At 27.1% G+C, this 20,186-nt stretch overlaps 1 protein-coding gene across 8 annotated transcripts in view; it reads left to right on the top strand.

Moving 5' to 3' along the window:
* LOC129960953 (rho GTPase-activating protein 190-like) overlaps positions 1-20,186 on the top strand; it is an 87,577-nt gene that overhangs the window by 1,496 nt on the left and 65,895 nt on the right. For all 8 annotated transcript variants that reach the window (XM_056074719.1, XM_056074716.1, XM_056074718.1 and 5 more), the window contains exons 2-4: positions 9,905-9,986; positions 10,683-11,333; positions 13,163-13,835. In XM_056074719.1, the coding sequence (XP_055930694.1) occupies positions 10,925-11,333; positions 13,163-13,835 (1,082 nt within the window). In that variant the 5' untranslated portion in view covers positions 9,905-9,986; positions 10,683-10,924. The remainder of the gene's footprint in view (positions 1-9,904; positions 9,987-10,682; positions 11,334-13,162; positions 13,836-20,186) is intronic.

The raw sequence follows: 20,186 nt of genomic DNA, 5'->3' as shown, positions 1-20,186 counted from the left end.
ATACTGTTTTTTTTTACTGCTACTATGTTTTTTGTTTTGTATTCTTTATTTCATGTTATCTCTGGTATGGGATTTCAAATGGGAAATTTTAAAACCCTTTAGGTGAGTTTAATTGATCTCTATGTTATAGTTTTTGTCAAATGTTAAATCTTTTACCAAGATGAATCCTGTGTCTTCCAACCATAGCTGAAGTATCGAGGCATGATAATTTTATTTTATGATTAAAGGAATATTGAATATTTACTTGTATTTTCCGTTATATTATCTTATTGTTAGTCAATTAATGGAATTTGTACTTTTTCTTAAGAGGTTTTCCCCATTTTTTTCTATTGCATGTCAAATAGTGCAAAACCTCGTATTCAAAATATGATCTAACATGTTGATATGGTAGCCACACCCATTAGAAAATGATGCATCGACAAATAATTTAAGTTTCCTTTTTGCCATTAAATTTCATGTATATTTAGTTTATTTGGGATACATCTACAAGATATAATAGTGAATACTATTCTTTGTAAATGCTTGAAATCAAGAGTCCCCTTTTTAAAATTTTCATTTGTGATAAGATAATGCATATTAAATTCAGTTTTATTAAAGAATAGCTTTTTCTGGTAGTATTCTTTTTTTAAAAGTGGAAATCAGAAGTTTTGCATTCTATGTTAAGTTTTCTTGTACAATTTTTCCTGTACTTGTCCCTTGTACAATTCCATATCATTATCCATTTTCAAAGTCTAAAATCAGATTGAGGGATTATCAATTTAGATTTCCAATATTATATTTTAAATCCCACCTTTTTTTAAAATTATGTGGAGAATATTTTATTTTTGAAATGAAGTTAATTGTATATTTAGAATAATTTTCATTTTGGTTTAAAAAAAAAGGCTTTGTGTTGAGATTCAAGTTAGCTAATTCATATGCTTAAAACATTTAGTTAGACAGCATGAAATAGCTATATTATATCTTTATGCTTTAACTGTTATATAAACCCTTCTTTGAATTTACTGGCAAAAATTTTAAAATTGGCAGGATAGTAAATTTTTTAATGAAAAATATTTGACAAACAATATATTTGTAAAAATGCCTATTTTTAATTGCAGGGATTTGTTCTATATGTTAAAATGCTTAGTGATTTACTTTTATTTATTTTATCATCTTATTTATGATGCACAATTGAATATTTTTAAAACTCGTATGTGTTTCACATAATATTGATATTCAGTTTATTTTGTCATGTTATTTTCAAGTGTAGAAGGTACACAAAAAAACAATAACAAAAAAACTCAGTTATAATTAATTTATCTCTGAAAATTTCATTTGAATTAAATATTTGAGAAACTTTACCATTGAAATTACAACTAGTATTTAAATTTTTCGCTGCATGCATTAAATAGAAAGAAAAATCAATACATTGTATTGCTATGTCTGACATTTATGTTGCAAATAGGCATTAAATGTTAATGGCATCATTTATAATATTTAGTTTAAAATTGTGTAATTTTGCAAGACATTTGCTTAGAAACATTACTTCTTGTTTGATGAAAACCAAATTGGACTAAATCATCAGACATATTAATTATGGTAAATAATCATACTTAATGGACATTCATTTTTTAGTAGATTGGGAAAATTTTATTTTTCTGATTATTTTTAGCTAATCATGTCATTGTTTTCAATTTTGATCAGATGAAATACTATTATACAGATGTTATATTACAAGAACTATGTTTTTAAATTATTTTTTTCCCCCAGTATTTTTTGTGAAACAAAGTTTCAATTTTCTTTTACCCAGCATATCATGAGCTTGATTTGTTTAGGTTGTTTTTTAATGTTTTAAGTTTTATTTGATTTTGATTGATTTAGTTGTATCCAAATTTCGGAAGTATGATGTAAGTAAAATGCAGGGTTTGCATATATTTTTTTTGCATTGAATGTAATGTCGTTTTTATCATTTAAATGATGTTTAAGAACTGGAATTGAAGTTTTTTCTTGCAGATATATTGCTGAAAAATCTGGATTCTTTACTCCTTGTGTTGTATGCTTTATTTGATAAAAAATTCATTTAAAAAAAACTTACTTCACACCTATTTTAAATATAAGTTTCCAATAAATATTTTTACTGTCATATTTGAGTAAATGTTTAGGCACTTTACTTCTTAAACTGCTTTAGTTGGCATATGATAAGCTAATGCAATTAAAGCTTAGAAAAATCACAAAGGCTTTCAGATGTAGTCATTGGATCTTTTAATTTATATTTATGATATAATTTTCTATAATAGTTCTATTGTTTCACTTGGAAAAAGCACATTTCTCTTATATGCCATCTTTTGTGTTATATAATTTGAGTAAATTTTGTATGTTTCTTAAACTACAATATTTAAAACCTTTAAATCGGATTGTATTGTGATAGGTCAATGTAATTATTTATTGACTTTCAAGTTCAATACACATATTGAGAGGGGGGAAAAAAACTGATGAAGACGGTAAATTTTAGACTTTTCATGCTCTTTAAAAAAATCCAGTATTTTAAATCTTCTGAAATTAACAACTAAAAGAGAACTGGTTAGATGAATTTAAAAAGTAAAATTATCGTTTCAAAATTGAATTCAATTTTATCAATAAAAATATCTTTAAAAAACATTTTGTATTTTTTTTTATCATATCTTACAGGCATACAAAAGATGTATAATGACAGAGTAAATTGTTTATACTTTTTTAAATAACTGTAATGAATATTACCGTAGAACACTTTTCTTGGATAATGTTAAAAATCTATTGCCTTTTAGTTTCTAGAAAATTAGATGGAAAATCAACAAATCCATAGTTTCACTAGTTAATAATTTTTTAAAAAAATTATATTTATTCAACCTGAAATACGATGATCTTACAAATATTGTATTGAAAAAATATTGAAATTATTAAAAGAATTTGTTCTAGGTTAGGATTATTTCTAAACATTAATTTCTGTGTAAAGAGGACCATTTGTAATTTTAATTTAGATCATTTTTGTCTTTTTCTGATATTTATTCTTGATATAAAAGACGAGATAAAAACTTATGTAAAAAAAAAAAAAGTTTAATTCCAACCTAAGCAACTTGTGTTGTTTTTACATCCTTTTGGTAATTTGGATTGGCAAGGGAAATGGAAATTAAAATCCTAAAAACAAAATTATCAATAACATGGAGCAGAAATTCTGAAATCCAGTGGAAGGTTTGAATTTCTGAATTCAACTTATCCTATTATTTTAAATAAAATATGAAATGATTTAGATTTTTTAAAAACCAATCCTTGAAATGCCTTACTGATAACATGGAATCAAAGAAAGCTCAAGATTTATAATGGTTTATGTTTGAAATTCTTTAAGAGAGGGAATGTTTTGCTGATTTATTATTTTTATTCTAATTAAAATTTACTTGCTGATTTTCACACCATATTGATGAAAAATAGTTTCTATATTATAGCTAGTTGTCTTGGTGTTTCATGGAATGACAAAAAATATTACACAATTGTCTTTAGTTTGTATCTGAAGGTTCTTGCTATGTGGACAATTATTTTTTTTTTTATTGATTTGCATAAATTTTACTTTTAATATAATTATAACTAGGGATTGCAATTATAAGATTTTTTTTCTAAGAGTTGAAATGTAAAAATTTAAAAATTTGGTCATTATAAGTTAAAAAAATTTAGTAGAACATTAAATTTTATTTTGCTGTATGAAGTACAATATGATTTTAAAAATCAGATGGAGAGATTTGTTATAAAACTCTTATCTTCACTGTTTGTTCCACCAGTATGAGAGTTTTAGTTTGAAGTATAAGTTTTGTATTTATTAATAAAAAAAAATTGTATTTAAAAATAGCTCTTTTATTGTAATATATAAAATAAACTTTTAATGATATGAAACTGATAAAATTTCAATTTATGTTGCATATATTCATTGAATTTTTGTACTGAAATTTAACTTCTTAAAAATGAACTGCGTAAAACTTCATCAAGTAGTTTTGTTTGGGCTTATTTATTCAAAATTGGGTTTCTTTTAATGAAAAGCATTAAATATATTGCAAAATGTGATTTGTTAGAAATTAGAAAATTTGCCAGTAAGGAAATAATAATCCAGAGTGTAAAATGCATTTTAAAGCTGTTACGGAGCAGTTTATTAAATGCACGAGATTTAGTTAATTTAATAATGGAAAAATTGCGAGTTTCTGTACAGTGAACAATTCTGTCTTTTGCTCTGGTTCAGCTTCTTTCTGGATCTTTGAGTTATATACTCATCTGTATGCTAGTGTGGTATTAAAGTTGGATTTGGCTGCATGTGTGCCTTCCTCCCTATCTGGCTGCAGTTAAAAATTTATAATCCTTTCCTTGGCTGAAATGTGTATGTATTATGTTAATATTATATAATGGGTTAGCTTTAAAATGATTGGGTAAAATATATGTAAACTTATAAATTCACAGTTAATTCTTATTTGGAGCTTTTATATGTCATTGACTTAAAAAAAAAAAAAAAAAAAAAAGATAGCTTCTCATTTACTAATGCACCTAAAGCTTAAAACAAATGACATATTGAGGACATAACATCTAGATATTTCCTCCTATCAAAGGTTTGCAAATGTAAGAACTAAAATATTAATAAAAAATATTTTTTTAAACTAAAATTAATCTGCATGTTAACAAAATTTCCCATCTTAACTTTGTCTTTGAGGTACTACAACTCATTGTCTAAAAGAATTAAACACAAGTTTAATTCTTCAAGGCAGTAATAAGCGAGTTTAAGTAATAAGTGAGTTTTTCCTTTAAGATTCCTGAGCAGTACATATTGCAGATGTTATGAATCTTAGCAAAATGCTTTCCATTTTACCTTATTGAAGTATGTAAATCATATCCTAATGTTAGTGGCTTAAAACTAATTGTGAAGATCTATCGCGGTTCTGCGTATGTTAAAAAGAATAATAATCTGAAAGAATATGTATATATTTTCTCTTGGGAAATATTCATTAATCTGAAAAGATTAAAATATTTGAAATTAATTGGTTGTCGTATCCTTTCATATTCCATTTATGTTCCTTCAGCTTTAAATCATAAATGGTAAAAGAACACTTTTCTTGATTTTAATGGTTGGATTATAGCTTTGAATCATAGTCAAATAAGAGAATGGATGCCTGAACTTGTGCTTCACTCTTGCATCAGTAAAGCATATTTGAGTTTCTACTGATTTTATGAGAATAATCTTGTGTAGATAATTTTAGGAAAAGAAATTGTGCCATTTTAACTCCAGGAATATTAAAGGTAAAATTGTGCATAGTCTTGACTGAAAATCTTTCTAGATTGAATTTGTAATTTACATATACATAAACTAATATATAATTGTGCATATTAGTAGAAATATTTCATTAACAATAATTATATTTGCCCAGCATGCTTAAAATTTATTTTTCTTTTGTGTTTTCAATATAGGCATCAAACTGCTTTTAATTGCAACCTTTCGTTACTTAAAAAGTGATTTATGTTACGATTTCCTACTTTTCATATTTCTACTTAGAAGAAATTATTTAAAGTTAAAAGCCTTTGTAAATATTAAAAAATAAATTTCAAAAAAGATGGCACTTGTAATAGAAGGAATTATAAATAGCAAAATAAAAAATTTTCTATTATTTGGATTAAGGATTATTTCTCGCATAATCCTTATTATTTTGGCATAAAAGTGGAATTAGTGGAAAGATCTGTTGGAAAAATATCTGGAGATCAGAAGTTTAGATAATAGATTGATTATAACTAATTAGTTCTATCCTATATTTTCCTCTATGCAAGTCACAATTTATCTCCATGTCAGTGGGTCATCTGTTCTTTGGTTTGATTATTTAAATTTTTATTCTAAGATTTCTATTAATCTGTGAATTTTAATTAAATTTTTAAGGGGGAAAAAAATGTCCTTGAACAGCTAGCTGATTCAAGTCAATAGATCAGCTATTTCTTGATGGGAAAAAATTGTTGAAATCAGTTAAAGAAATTTTTATTTATTTTTAGTACTTTCTACTCAAGTATTATAATTATGAATTTTTTATGCCTATTTACTAACATATTTTGAACTTTATGTAAATATTTTATTATGAAGTAAAAGTCTTGGACTTTTTACTTATCATTCATTATTAGTTAGGGCAGTGTTTCTACTTAATGAAGAAATAATTTTAATTATATATTAATTTCATATCTTCATTTTAAAGCTTAAATTAAATTACAGGTTATAGAATTAATAAACATTTGATTTCAAGATAGAAACATTAATTTGTCAGATATAGAAATTCATGAAATAGGCAGAATTTTTAAAAGTTTATATAGGTATCATTATTAAGTAAAGAAGCATGATAATATTATAAGATAAATAAAATTTAAGTAAACAGTGAAATTTTTTAAATTTTACTATTATTTATGAATGAAACAGTATAGTTGATAAATTTTCAAGATGATTAATTACCCCCCCCCCCTTCTGATGAAGAGTACAAAAGGACTTGGAAGGTTGAAAAATTTATATTTATTAGCTTAATATTTCTTCTTTGTTTAAATACTTGTACTAAATGCATTTTTTCACATATCTTGCATATTATATTCTTGAAAATCAACATTGTAAGAAGATATTTTAGGTTAATATATATAAAATAGAAATTTAGTGCTGGAAGAACTCTTTTAACCATTTTTAATATTAGATAATCCAAAACCATAAAGAAATAAAATAATTTGAAATAAATTTTCAGTGACCTAATAATTAGCAAAAAAATTTGGAAATGTTGTGTATTAAATTAAAATTATGCATGACTGAAATAAAATAAACTTTCTTATATTTTTTTCAATTATCCTGCCTAACTTATATTTTAAAAGTTAAATTTATAAGACTAACTCACTAACTTCATTACATGCAAAGCATTCTATATATCTATCTATATTCTATGTAAGTATCAAAATTCAGTTGAAATACTATATCTTTTGTGCAATATTTAATTCCTTTCTTGTTCTTTTATTTCAATCATTGTTTTTAAGTTACTTAATTCATTGGTGCAAATTTTAAATTTACCATAACCATATTATTATTACTAATAAATGATTGGGAATTAATTGGTTATCTAGATAGATAATCTAGATAACCAACTAATTGCCAATCAGTAATCAGATATATCTAGTAATAATAATAAAAGCAAATGAATGTCTGTTTATTGACAATTTACTGATCTGGCTGTTGGACTTGGAATTACTAAATTTGGCATAAACATACATTGGAGATTGGGAATGGGTACTATTAAGTAATTTTTTCTTCAAAACTTTAATTAGAAACATAGTTAAAAATTAAATTTTTGAATTTTTGATAATGTCAAAAAATATCATTCTCCTTAGAAGGATTTTTATGTATTTAAAGTTTTTTTTTTTTCTTTTTAAAAACCTGATATATGCATAATTGCTATGTAATTCTCCCCCCCCCCTCCAATTTTTAGTTTTAAAATTAATAATTCTTCTTTCGGTTATGAGAGCAAACTGATTCTCATAGCTTGTTCATTTTAAATACTAATACTGTTTCCTATAGTATATAATTTAAAAAAAAATTTCTTTTTTTAATTTATAAAATTTCTTAATTTATAAAATTGTCTTTTTTTTAAAGTTTTTCTTTCCTGTCTATATATATATATATATATATATATATATTGTCAATTGAAATTTTTGATAGTATTAAATAAATTATGAAACATTTTTGGCAGCACATAAAAATTTTGAGATTCGAGTTATTTTAATTACTGTATTATGAGTTTGCTTTGATGCTGCATACATTTTATGAAATTATTTGAATTTTCATGATATCTGACTTTATATTAAAGCTCTAAACTCCCTTCAATCTATGCTGATGTCTGAGCTGAATGAACAGAATAGGTGTATGAAAATAATGCATGCCTAAATATGTGCCACTGTTTGAAATTTTAAAAACTTTGCTGGTGAATCAACTAGAACTAAGCTATATACAAGACATTTGATTGAAATTAAACATAAATATTTTTGGATAATACTACTGGTTACTAAGGCATTTAATAAAATGGTGATTAAATGAAAAAGGAAGGATATAATAATTTCCATTGGTTAAAGAATGGTATTACAGTTTTTTATTCAGGAGATATTTAATGTTGACTGATTATACATGCTATAGTTCTGAATTAATTTCTTTTCCGTTTGCTCATGTTTATTTACAAGATTTTATTATTGGTTGTTTCCATATAATGAATTTTATCTAGTCAATGGAATGAAATTCAGATTTTAAATTAAATCATTCTTGATTTTTAATCTTGCATTTTTCTTGATTGGTTAGTTCCTTACTTTTGGTTTCTTTTCAGGAAATTTCACTGAAGTTAAACATAACTAAACTATTTTAGTTATGAATTCTTCCTGATTTTAGGCATTATTTCTGTAATTTGTTTGAGAATTTTGTGCTTTTGTAAATGAAAATTGACTTTTTTTTGTGAAAAAAAAAAGTCCTATAATAATGAAAAGAGCTATCATTTTTAAACTATGCAAGAATGGTATTAAAATACCAAATTTCTTTAAAAATCGGTAGTCGTTGAAAATTTTTTTCACCCGAGCAGCTCATTTATTTTAAGAAAGGAACAAAGAAAATCAAGAAGGATAGTAATTTTTTTCCCTCTTGATTTGAAATGCAAGTTGATCAGATAATTTCTTTGTTCAAAATTCAAAGCAATTTTATTTGGCATTATGAAGATTCTTGGTTTAACAAAAAAAAAGGGGGGGGGGTGGACCTTGAAATTGCTTAGAAATGTGATATTAAACATGGAGCTAATTATAGAAAGTAAGAGTTCTTTATAATCCTGCTGATAAGATAATTTTTAATCAGGGTTTCTATCTTGTTACCTGCTTGCTTTGTAATAGTTAAATCTTTTACTTAGTTAAAAGAAAAACAGATTGCTTATTTTGTTCAAGATTAATTTGTAAGAAACTTCATATTTTGGGGGGATATCAAGTTATGCTTGAATTCAGAATGTCAAAATTTGAGGTACTTTAATGCAACAAATTGAAAGTAAAGAATTTGACAGCTCTGTTCCAGGATGACAAACATTGTTTTATCCTTGAAGATATTAAGTATTTCAAACCAGATATGTATTGTTTGTTTTCTAACAAAGTATGAATGAAATAGTGTGTTCAGGCTTTTAAATCATGTTTAAAGAAGGGATCAAGTTTTCCTGAAGCAAAGAATAGAATATGGTAAAATTTCCATTTTCATGTGAAAGATATGTATTTTCTATTCAGCCATAAAACCTACATTTTTGGAATGGTTTTTTATATTAAAAAAAAAATTCTGAAAATCTAGCCTGATGTATTAGCTCTTATTCATTTTGAAAGAACCTGAGATATTTCATGTTTGGCAAAATTTTATGGTAACCTCCTTTGTATAGATGTTATTTACCAAGTTTGATTATGTATATTAATTAATTAGAACTTAATGTAACTATTTAATACAGTATTATAGCTCTTCAGGACTTCTGTGCTGACACATTTCTTTTTATGAATATTTTAGTTATTAATTCCTTATAGCTTTGTTTTCAGAATTATATTAAATTATTTTTAAAGTTGAAGAAGATTTTTTTCTTTCATACTTTTTAAACTGTCTTAAAGAAGACGGCTAGTGTAAAGTGCATGTTAAGAATGTATTTGTCTACTGCGAATGCATTTTTATCTGCAAAAGAAGTCATGCTTAGTTGCATTTAGCATTTGCATAGTTTCATCAAAAGTTATTTAATATAATATTTTCCTGCTATTATTTTAATTTAAAATTCTTTAATTTTTCTCAAATATATGTTAATGTTGTTCTAAGTTTTCTTTTGTCGTGTTGTTTTCTAATAATAATTTCCATTTTCAGGTGTTTTTATATGCACCCATATTCATGGATGCTGCAGATGGAGCAGCAAAAATGATGAGAATTTCATCATTTTTTACAATAGGTTTGCAGTTTCTTATTCTTGTAATTTCTTATGCCTGTTTTTAAAATAATTTAATATGATTTGTTAAATTTATGTATTTTTCAAGATGTTTTCAATGTTGTCTATCTTATAATGATTAAAAATTAAAATCTAAGCAAGATTTTTCTGATAGGTAGTTAATCTGATTTATATTTTATACCAATTTAATGATTTACTGCTTTTTCATTTACTTAACACCTTTATATTCCTCCCTGTTTAGTAACTTCTATGAGCTATAAATTTGATCTGTAACATTTTTTATATAAATTCACAGAAGCTTTTCAAAATCGTATAATTGATTACTTCAGGTTTTTGTAACTTCTATATCAATTAAACCCAAAGTACTTGTTAAATGGTACTGTAAATGTCTATACGAAAGTTTCTCTTTGAATTTATTTATGGTTTCTTCCATTATAATAGCTTATAAAAATTTTTTTTAATGAGATCTGACTACTGAAACAGTTAAGGTGTTAATACCTGTTGTGGAATATGAAAAATTTGAGAAATTTTATCTAGGGTAATATTGATATCATTTAATGAATTGAATATTTTTGTCATGTTGACAAAAAATTGGAGTTTGGCATTAGGTTTTTTTTTTTTTTTTTTTTTTTTAAATTGTTGTCATTGATGTTATTGATATTTGCTCTTTATTAATTTTTTTCTTTTTTTTTTTTCCAGAGGAAAAATTTATTTACCCAATAGATAGCAGCCCTGGTATCTGTGATGACATGTGTAACTTGCTACTCTCCGATTTAGAAGCCACATGAAAATTTTTTATTGATCATGTTTATATACTTAAGATGTGTGATTAGGCTGAATATACTTTTCGTTACTAAAATATGTATGTGATTTTAAGACCAGGCACAGGTGTAAAAGTGTGTTGATTAGAGGAGGTGCCTGTGCTACTGTGAGGAAAAGATATGGCAAGAAAGTCTGAAACCCAGCGCACTTTTAATATTGCTGTCGTTGGTTTATCTGGAACAGAGAAAGAGAAAGGAAGTACTGGTGTTGGAAAATCCTGTCTTTGTAATCGCTTCATTCGTTCATTGGCTGATGATTACTACACTGATCATATCTCTGTGTTAAGCCAAACAGATTTCAGTGGTAGAGTGGTTAATAATGACCACTTTCTGTATTGGGGTGAGGTTTCAAAGCTGTCGGAAGAAGGACAGGATTTCAATTTCCATGTTATTGAGCAAACAGAATTTATTGATGATTCATCATTTCAACCATTCAAGAGTGGGAAAACCGATCCTTATTATAAGAGAAGCGCTGCAACAAAATTAACTTCAGCTGAGAAACTAATGTATATATGCAAAAATCAGTTAGGTATGTCTTTTAAAGCAACTTTGCTGTTCTTACTGTATTTTTATAATGAAATAATTTGAAACAGTATTTTTAATTGGGTTGTATTAAAAGGGCTTTTGCTCAATCAATATTTAAATTAGAACTATTTTTCTTAGTAAAAATGAGAATAAAAAAATATCTATTTAGATAAGTAACGATTTTTATCAATCTTTTTAGTGGAATTTTAAACCCTCATACTGAAGTGATTAGTCCAGCTTGTCATTTCTTTTTTTCTTTCTTAAGCAAACTGACAATAAGTTGTCATTGAAAGTTTGACTTCATTAGAAATTTGAGGCTTTTAAGGAGGTAGGAGACTGACTTAAGTTTATATATGCATCCCTCCCTTAAAACTAAGGAAATTAATTTGTCTTCCTAAGCCTTGCTGACTGAAAATAAATTGCAGTTCATATGGCTAATCATCACAATTCAGAAAATATTTTGTAGGACTTATATTTTAAGCAATGCATTCTATGAACATCATAATAATAAACACTTTCGATTCCTCCTTTTGCAATCCATGTTGATTGAAGATGTCGAAATGTTGGATTACAATTGTCTATTTTTCTTTTTACTACTGCTACTTTTTGGATTGTAAATATTCTTTTGATGCATTTAAAGCTTTTTTTTTTAAATTTATAAATGCAGTTTTTTCAAATAACATGTCCTTTCTTAAAAATATTCTTCTTTATTATTTGTGCCAATAATGTGTGTGTGTCTGGGGGGGGGGGGTTCTTGGGAAGTGCCTATGCTCGGTGGCCTTTTATCTTCCACTTGGCTGGAATGAATACATGAGTAACAAATCATATATGTGGAGCATAACTTTTTAACTATAAAGATTACTTCATTTCATATTACAAAGAAGTGGACTTTATTATTGAAAGAAAGTTATTGTTGCTGGAGAAGGCCTTGGATTATCAAAATCAATTTCCTGTTCCTGGAATTTTTTTTTCCAACTCATTTAAATTGTGAAGTGTTAAAACTTGCATTCATTTCATATTGGGTCTTTTTAAAGTTTATAAATCAGAAATTCCTTGCATTGAATTGAGAAATTGGAAGAAAATAATTAGTATCGGACAATCATTTTATAGAAAAGCTAATTTGCTGATTGTGATGTGTAGTTCAGTTGTCAACTATGAACAATATATTTATAAAATTTCTTGTCTGAAGGACTAAATTCTTTTGAAGCTTCTGAGTGTCCAATTTTTGTTTAATTGTTCATTTTAAACTGAAAGTATTTAATATGGTTAATTGTGAGCAATGTTATTCAATTTGTGCAGTCATATTTGTCTTGCAAGATTTTCAACTTTTCAATTTTTTTTATGAACACATATTAATTTTTAAAAATTCTTTTTTGCCTGTCATTTAAGAAAATCTTCAAAAACAACAGAATTTATTGTTATTAAAATAAATTCTTCAAATGCAATTTTTATTTTTAGACCCATATCTGATTACAATATTCGAAAGTGATGGGATTTTTTTTTTTTTAATTATAACTTCTGCTCTTTACCTTCTTGTTACAAATTACAGTGTAAAGAATTGTGTATGAAATGGTAAAAATGAAAATGGCAGTGCCCTTGTGGGGTAATAGTTATGATTTATAAGTAGTGAAACTTTGCTACATTTTTGTGCTGTCTGAATTTTCTGGCTTTGATTTGTGTTATGAAACTACTGGCTCTTATAATTTATGTTTTAGCATAATTTCTTAAAAGGTGTTGATTGAATGATTTTTGTGATTTTTTTTTGTTAATATTATGCTCATAAATAAATTGATAAGTTATGACCAAATTGTTTTTTATTTTTTTAAATTTTAGGTATTGAAAAAGAATATGAGCAAAAATTATTACCTGATGGAAAAATTAATATTGATGGTTTTGTATGTTGTTTTGATGTCAGTGAAGTACAAGGACGGAGCATAGAAAAACAAGTTGAATTTACAGCTTTAATTTTAACCAATCTTCTGAAAACCAAGAAACCAGTAGTTCTTGCCACTACTAAAAATGATGAAGCAAAAGAGATGTATGTAAAGGAAGCGGAACGTTTAGTGAATCGGAAAGAATTTAAGAACAGCATTCCTATTGTAGAAACATCATCTCATGAAAATGTGAATGTAGATTTGACTTTTATCATAGTTGCACAAATGATAGATCGGACTAAAGGCAAAGCCAAACTCGTGCCATTCTTAGAATCTGCTAGGTCAAGAAAAGAAGTCCTAGACTTTTGTACTGAAGCGTATCAATCACTTATTCGTGCACAAGTCACTGATTATAGAGCTCTTTGGAGTTCAGTAAGTAAAAAATTTGCACAGAATCAGGATTTTATCCACTATTGTGAACTGTTTGGTCATGATGCTGCCCAAAAAATGTTTAGAAGGCATGTTAAAAAGCTTAAAGAAGAATACATTGGTAGGAAAATGCAGATGTATATTAGGATATTGCCTGAAGTTCTTGGTGAATTGCTGCCTGACCTAGCAAGCATTGGTGATGGGTAAGTTTTTCTTTGTTATTGTTTTTAATGTGTTAATAAATTAAGTAACCATTACTTTTTTTTTTTTTTTTTTGCTGATATTTCTAAAAGTTACCATAAGTTGAAAAGTTAATTTATACCTCATTTATTAAATAAACCTATGTTCTCCATGTTTTTTTAAGATAAATGAAAGAGATAGATGTTATCATCAGTTTGTTTCAGAAATTTAATAATTCTGCTAGAATATACATAGAAGGGATTTTTAACTGTCTTCTTTCTCATAATTTGAATGCCATACTTGGTGAAAATGTACTTGAGACCCCTTCTTGTTACAATTTTCAGAATTTCTTACTTGATACTTTCTCTCCTATTATCATGAGCTATAGCTAATATCTAGCTTTTGAGCAAAAATTGTGCATGCAATTTCTTCAACATTTGAAACAACATTCAACATGAACATTTTACAACAGTGAAGCACTGGGTAGAGTTTTTCAAACTTGATAAATATTCTTGTCCTAGCTGTTAGCAGAAGCTATTAGATTGACTGTTATAATTAACCTAATTCATTGAAAACCAGGTTAGATACATCAAAGACAACAATTGAATGGTCCCTTGTACAATTCGTGGTTATTGCAAATTAAAAAAAAATTAAATTGCTTGCCTTGTTTTGGTGCATTTTTTAAAAATGTTGACAGCTCATCAACTCGGAAAAACCCAGTTCTTTCATACCTAATTAAGGATTTAAATACATTTCCTAAAAATTGAATTTCAACTTTTATTAAATAGTTATTCTCTTATTCATTATCATTTTACATTTTCTACGTTTTAACCAGAGTAGAATTTTATATGCTTCCTTTAAGTTTATTAATTATGTATCTAGTGATAGCGTTGCATCAATTATTTTACTTAAGTATTTAAATTGTCTTTTTTCTCAATTAATCTTGCATCATTGTTCTAAAAATTTGCATGATGTTATGTGAATTTTCTTCTGTTAACAACAGTTTATCCTACAAATCTAGTAAGAAGCTTGAATTCTAATTTCAGTCATTAATGAGGCAAGTCTTTTTACCTGAAAGAATTTCTTAATAGTAATTTTGAGGGGTACGAAGAAGGAATTTTGTGTTTCAGTAAAACTTTCAGCCTTAAAAATTGAAATTTGTATATATTGTTAGATTGAAGCCCTCATCTTATTCTTAATAGCAAAACTTTAACTTTGTAAAACCGTGTGATTTTAATTTCTTGTCTTTATAATAGACATGGCAGGGTTCTTAGAATAGAATTTTAATTCTATTTAAATTTAAAACATATTTAGTTGTGTATTGGTTTCTTTATTTAAAGTAATAAATCAGTATATTGGAAATGAATTATTACCAGTGATTGCATGAAGATTATAGAAACCTAGGTTAGGGAAAGTTTTTAGATACCATCATTATCATTTGCGTTAATATTTAATATATTCACACATTCTGTTCATTTACCTTTTAATGTTAAATGTGCTTATGTGAGGAGAGGGACAATGCATTTGTCTTATATCTTTAAATAAGCAATTCTTGTATACATATTTATTACATGTATCTCATAAATGGCTCTAACGATTTGGATCAAATTTTATACTTCGATAAAGTTTTTCTTTATAAGTTTATCTATATAGGTGTCTTTCTTGAAAAAACGCGATTTCGCACCCCTCCCCCATTTTTTACAACTATAAGTCCAAGAGATGGCGCCACCAGTCCAAGCAAAACGTAAACATACGGAGGTAAACATCCCAGCTTGTAAAAAAAATCTTAACTTTTATCGATTAATTGGGCAATTCTTGTATATATATATATATATATATATATATATATATAATATATAATATAATATAATATAAACATTTATTTTGTGTATTTCGGAAACGGCTCAAATGATTTGGATCAAATTTTATATTTAGGTGAGGTTTTGCTTTTAAAATTTCGTCTATATAGGTTTTTTCCCTAAAAAAAAAAATCGGATTTTACACACACACACACACACACACACACACACACACATTATAACTTAATATTAGAATAAGTTTATTCCGCTATGAATTTGCGAGCATTACAGTATAGTGGTCAGAACAGCATGGCTGGCGCGTGTGCTGCAGATTCTCGGGTTCGAGTCGCGCTTTTTGCTGTATTCTTTACTTATGTATTTCATATTTTTACTTTTTACATTTTTCTATATAGGTGTCTTTCCCTGAAAAAACACGATTTTACACACACAAAAAAACATTTTATAACTAACTATTGGAGCCTTTTTCTCTATGCTCTCATGCTGACAAAGTCATATAGCACTATCTCGGGCCTGATTTCAACATGATAAAACTGAGTGCAAGTTTAAAAATATAAATAATGATAGATAAACTGTAAAATGAATACTGTAATAAAGTTTAAAGTAACATGTGAAACAATGCATCCATTATTCTTTTATTTAAATGACCAATTCATGTGTAGGTAAGATTTTTTCATTGCATTGGGAATTATATAGTATTGTGTGCAGTACTTTAGCACCATATATTGCAGCCAGGTTTCTAAATAACTGGGACTTGGAACTTTTTCCCTGATCTGTAATTATTATAACAGATACTCCAAACCTGCTGACACAAACTTCATAGAATGCTTTGCTTACTTTTTCAGCTGTAATACTTGAGAAAATAATAAATGCTGGTCAAGCAATGCATTGTACATAGTGAAAAGGATAACGGGCCAATTACGTCATTGTATAACAATGTTGGATTTTGAATCTAGTTCTTAGTATCTCCTAAATTTAGATTAAGTGCATGTATTAACTTTGCATTTTTGACAACTAATGCATGCCTTTGCCCAATCTTTTATTTTTTTTTTTCATCTCTTTTTAAAAGATTTTTTTTTCTCATCTGCTTGATGGTAATTCTAATGTCATGATGTGAAAAACCGTGAATTTGTTAGGTCATCTGTTGTTGAAATCATTATGGAATATTGGATCCACATTAGAGATTAGATTAGATGGAGTATTAGATTATATTGGATGTTGAGGTCTTGCACCAGTTTTCCCAAGTGGATTAGTAAATAGTTTAGATCGTTAGATACCAAGTTTAGATCTTGGGAAGTTAAAAGAGCGGCATCAGCCAGATTAGATTTACACTTTTCAAGTTTATTATGACCTCTTCTGTCCATGAGACTTTTCTATCTTTTTTCTTTGTTCCTTTTAGAACTATACAAAAGTGCTTGTGTTTCTGCAGCATCGTTCTGATAAGGAAGGTGGAACATTCTGTTATAAGGAATATTATTTTGAAATGATAACATTAATTCTGATTTAAAATCCTGCCCTAAATCTATTTTTCAAAAGTATGTGCTTTTTAACCCTTTCCGTGGTGGTGGTCGCGAAAGAGAATACCAATTTTGAAATTTTATATATATATATAATATAAACTAATGGCTTTAAAATTCCAAAAAAGTGCTGGAAAAATAGCATTCAGTCTCCTTTTAGAAAAATAAATGGCAGCATGAGCAATTTTCGTTTCTTTTATGGCATTAATTTTATGTTAAAAATACCTCGATTTTTTTTTTTTTTTTTTTTTTTTTTTGCTGCCTCAAATTTGGGTTTTTTTTTCCTTTTTACTTTTTAAGAAATAAAATTTTATTAAAACCAATTACTCATTTTTTTACAATATCGATGAGGTTTTTAATAATTTTGTTTAATCTTCAAATTAATTTAAGAACAAACCAAACTGGCTTAATTCAAAGGTGTCCTCATGTGAGGACACCGCCTGTCTAGGACGACTGCTTCTTCGTCGCTGAACGCCGCCGCCTCTCTTCGTGTGAAAAGTGTAATTTGATATTTTGTAGAGAAAGATGTGATGTTGATTTTGTGTTCAGGGGAGGTTTATTTATTTTTGGATCGGGAAAAATTATTATTCTTAGTTGAATTTAAATTATAATTGTAGTAAATAGATTATATTTACCATTTTAAATGTTTCAAATTACCAGAAAATGAATAAAAGTGTCTATTAACCTAAAATATTCATAATTATCTCTGTTGTAATAAGGAAGGAATTTACGCATCTGTTTTGAAAGATTTTCTTATACAGAGATGCTCTAGACGGATGGTGCCCTCAAATGAGGACACCACCTGTCTAGGCATCCTGCAAAAGGAGGGAAGTTAAAAAAAGGTTTGACTGCTAAATCCATATGTATATAAGCTTTTAATCGCATGTTTTTTCATTATATTTTTAAAATTTTAATTACTTGTGCCGGAAAGGTTTAAAGAGTTCCCCCTTTAATTATATTTCTGTTTTTGCATGTCCAAAATAAAGTTCATATGTCATTTAATTTTCTTTATTCATGAGTATTGTTTATTTTATGATGAATAATATAGTAGTAAAGTTGATTTTTGTAGGCTCTCTTGATTTAAATGATCTAAATTAATATTATGTAATCATAAATTTTTTTAGCTACAAACTATGGAAGTTTGGAATACAACAGTATTGCAAAATGAAATGGAGCACAAGATTACTAACATAATTTGTTCATTTAACATATTTCAAACAAGCATATCTATACTTATAATAACGCGCAATGTGTGTGTGTTGGCGCTCTACAGGCCAGACCGTTCGATCTACAGCTACCAAATTTGGCACATGCATATCTTGGAGGTCGGGAATGTGTACCTGGGGTCCCTTTTTTTAATTAGAATTTTAATTAATTAAAAACTAATTTTCACGCCAAAAGTCGTTTCATTTCACCACCGCCAAATGAGTTAAGGTTTCCCCCAAACGCTAACGAGGTTAGGCTTAACATATTTTCGGCCGTTTATTTCAAACGATTCTGTTTATTTTCTTAGTGTTTGATGCATTGAAAATTAAACATTATTAATTAATCGATCTTTCAGATTCATTCTGAAGTACTTTTGAATTAAAATAAAACAGAATAAAGGAAATTAAAAATTTCTAATCTGCGTAGCGTTACCCCAACTGGCGTAGAAAATTCACGCATTTGCGTTACCATAATTGGCGTTGAAAATTCAAACATGCGCATTGTGTTCTGATTGTTGGCAACTCTATTTTCAACGGATACAGACTTGGTTTTGAAGGCTTAACATGTTTCCGACCGATTATTTCAAACTATTCTGTTTATTTTCTTGGTGTTTGATGCATTTAAAACTAAACATTGTCAATTAATCGAACTGTTCATGATGAATCTGAGAAAATTTCTTGATATTACATAAATTAAGAAAGGCATTCTTTAGGGCCCATAAGGTTTAAATACTCAGCGACTCTTGTTTTCAGTACTCATTAAAAAAAAAAATGCTTCGTTTCCGTAAAAAATGCTTTTGTATTAATTGCATATTAATCATTTCCACTTTAATCTAAAGCATAAATTCTGCGGGAGCTAACAGAAAATTAGAGAGATGGATATTACGTCATTGCTGAAGGCCTTTATAATATTATGAGTGAATTATATATCAAAATTTGAAACTTTAAAATATTTTGATGAAGAAGCTATTAAAATAGGAGTTACATACATTTAATTATTAAAATTTTAACAAGCATTAAGATTGGCGAACCAGCTGGTCACCATAAGGCGGCTAGTGTTTCAAAAAGTAAATTTTAATGTTCTTAATTATTCTGCAAGTTTTTTTTTTTTTTAATTAGGTATATGAAAAATAAAAATAAATTGGTTAATTTTTCCCAAAATCTTTTTTGCTATATAGGTTTGCATATCTTTTTATTGGATATTTATTACTTTCTGTACATTATTAACAGTTTTCTTTTATTAATATTTTATTTTATTTAAGATACTTAAACATATTAAACAAAAAGAAAGGAATCTAGGCTTATTGTTTTTAGCTGCTGTCTTATAAAAGCTGCTGTATTGCTCAATTGTTTGCATACTCCTCTCTCCCTCATATTTAAATCTGTTCAGTTAAAATAAACACATTTGATATGTTATGTATAAGTTTATTTGAGGAACCATCAAGTATCTGTGTATTTCAATTCAAATGAATTTTAATAAAAAACCTATTCTTTATATTACTCGTTAGTGAGACACAGTGTTATAATGCCTGTCGCTACACAAATTTTTAAATATTGAAAAGCTATTTTTTATAATTTTGATATATAACATATAAGAGATCAAAGACCATTTTGAAAACTTTAGTTAGATACCACATCATGTCTTGATAATTTAAAAATATATATAACATTTCCCCTAAAGGAACATAGGAAGTTCATGGGTGGTAGATGGTTACTTGTAGTGGTATTAATTTTCCCTGATAGTGAATGGCAGAACCGAGATATCTCAAATACGTTGTTTAGTAAGTTCCTGTCATTGATTTTGCAATATTGAAATGCAAAATCGTGGTGCTATA

This window comes from Argiope bruennichi, chromosome X2 (assembly GCF_947563725.1).
Source record: "Argiope bruennichi chromosome X2, qqArgBrue1.1, whole genome shotgun sequence".
Classification (NCBI taxonomy): domain Eukaryota; kingdom Metazoa; phylum Arthropoda; class Arachnida; order Araneae; family Araneidae; genus Argiope; species Argiope bruennichi.
This window is presented reverse-complemented; position numbering and strand designations above follow the sequence as displayed.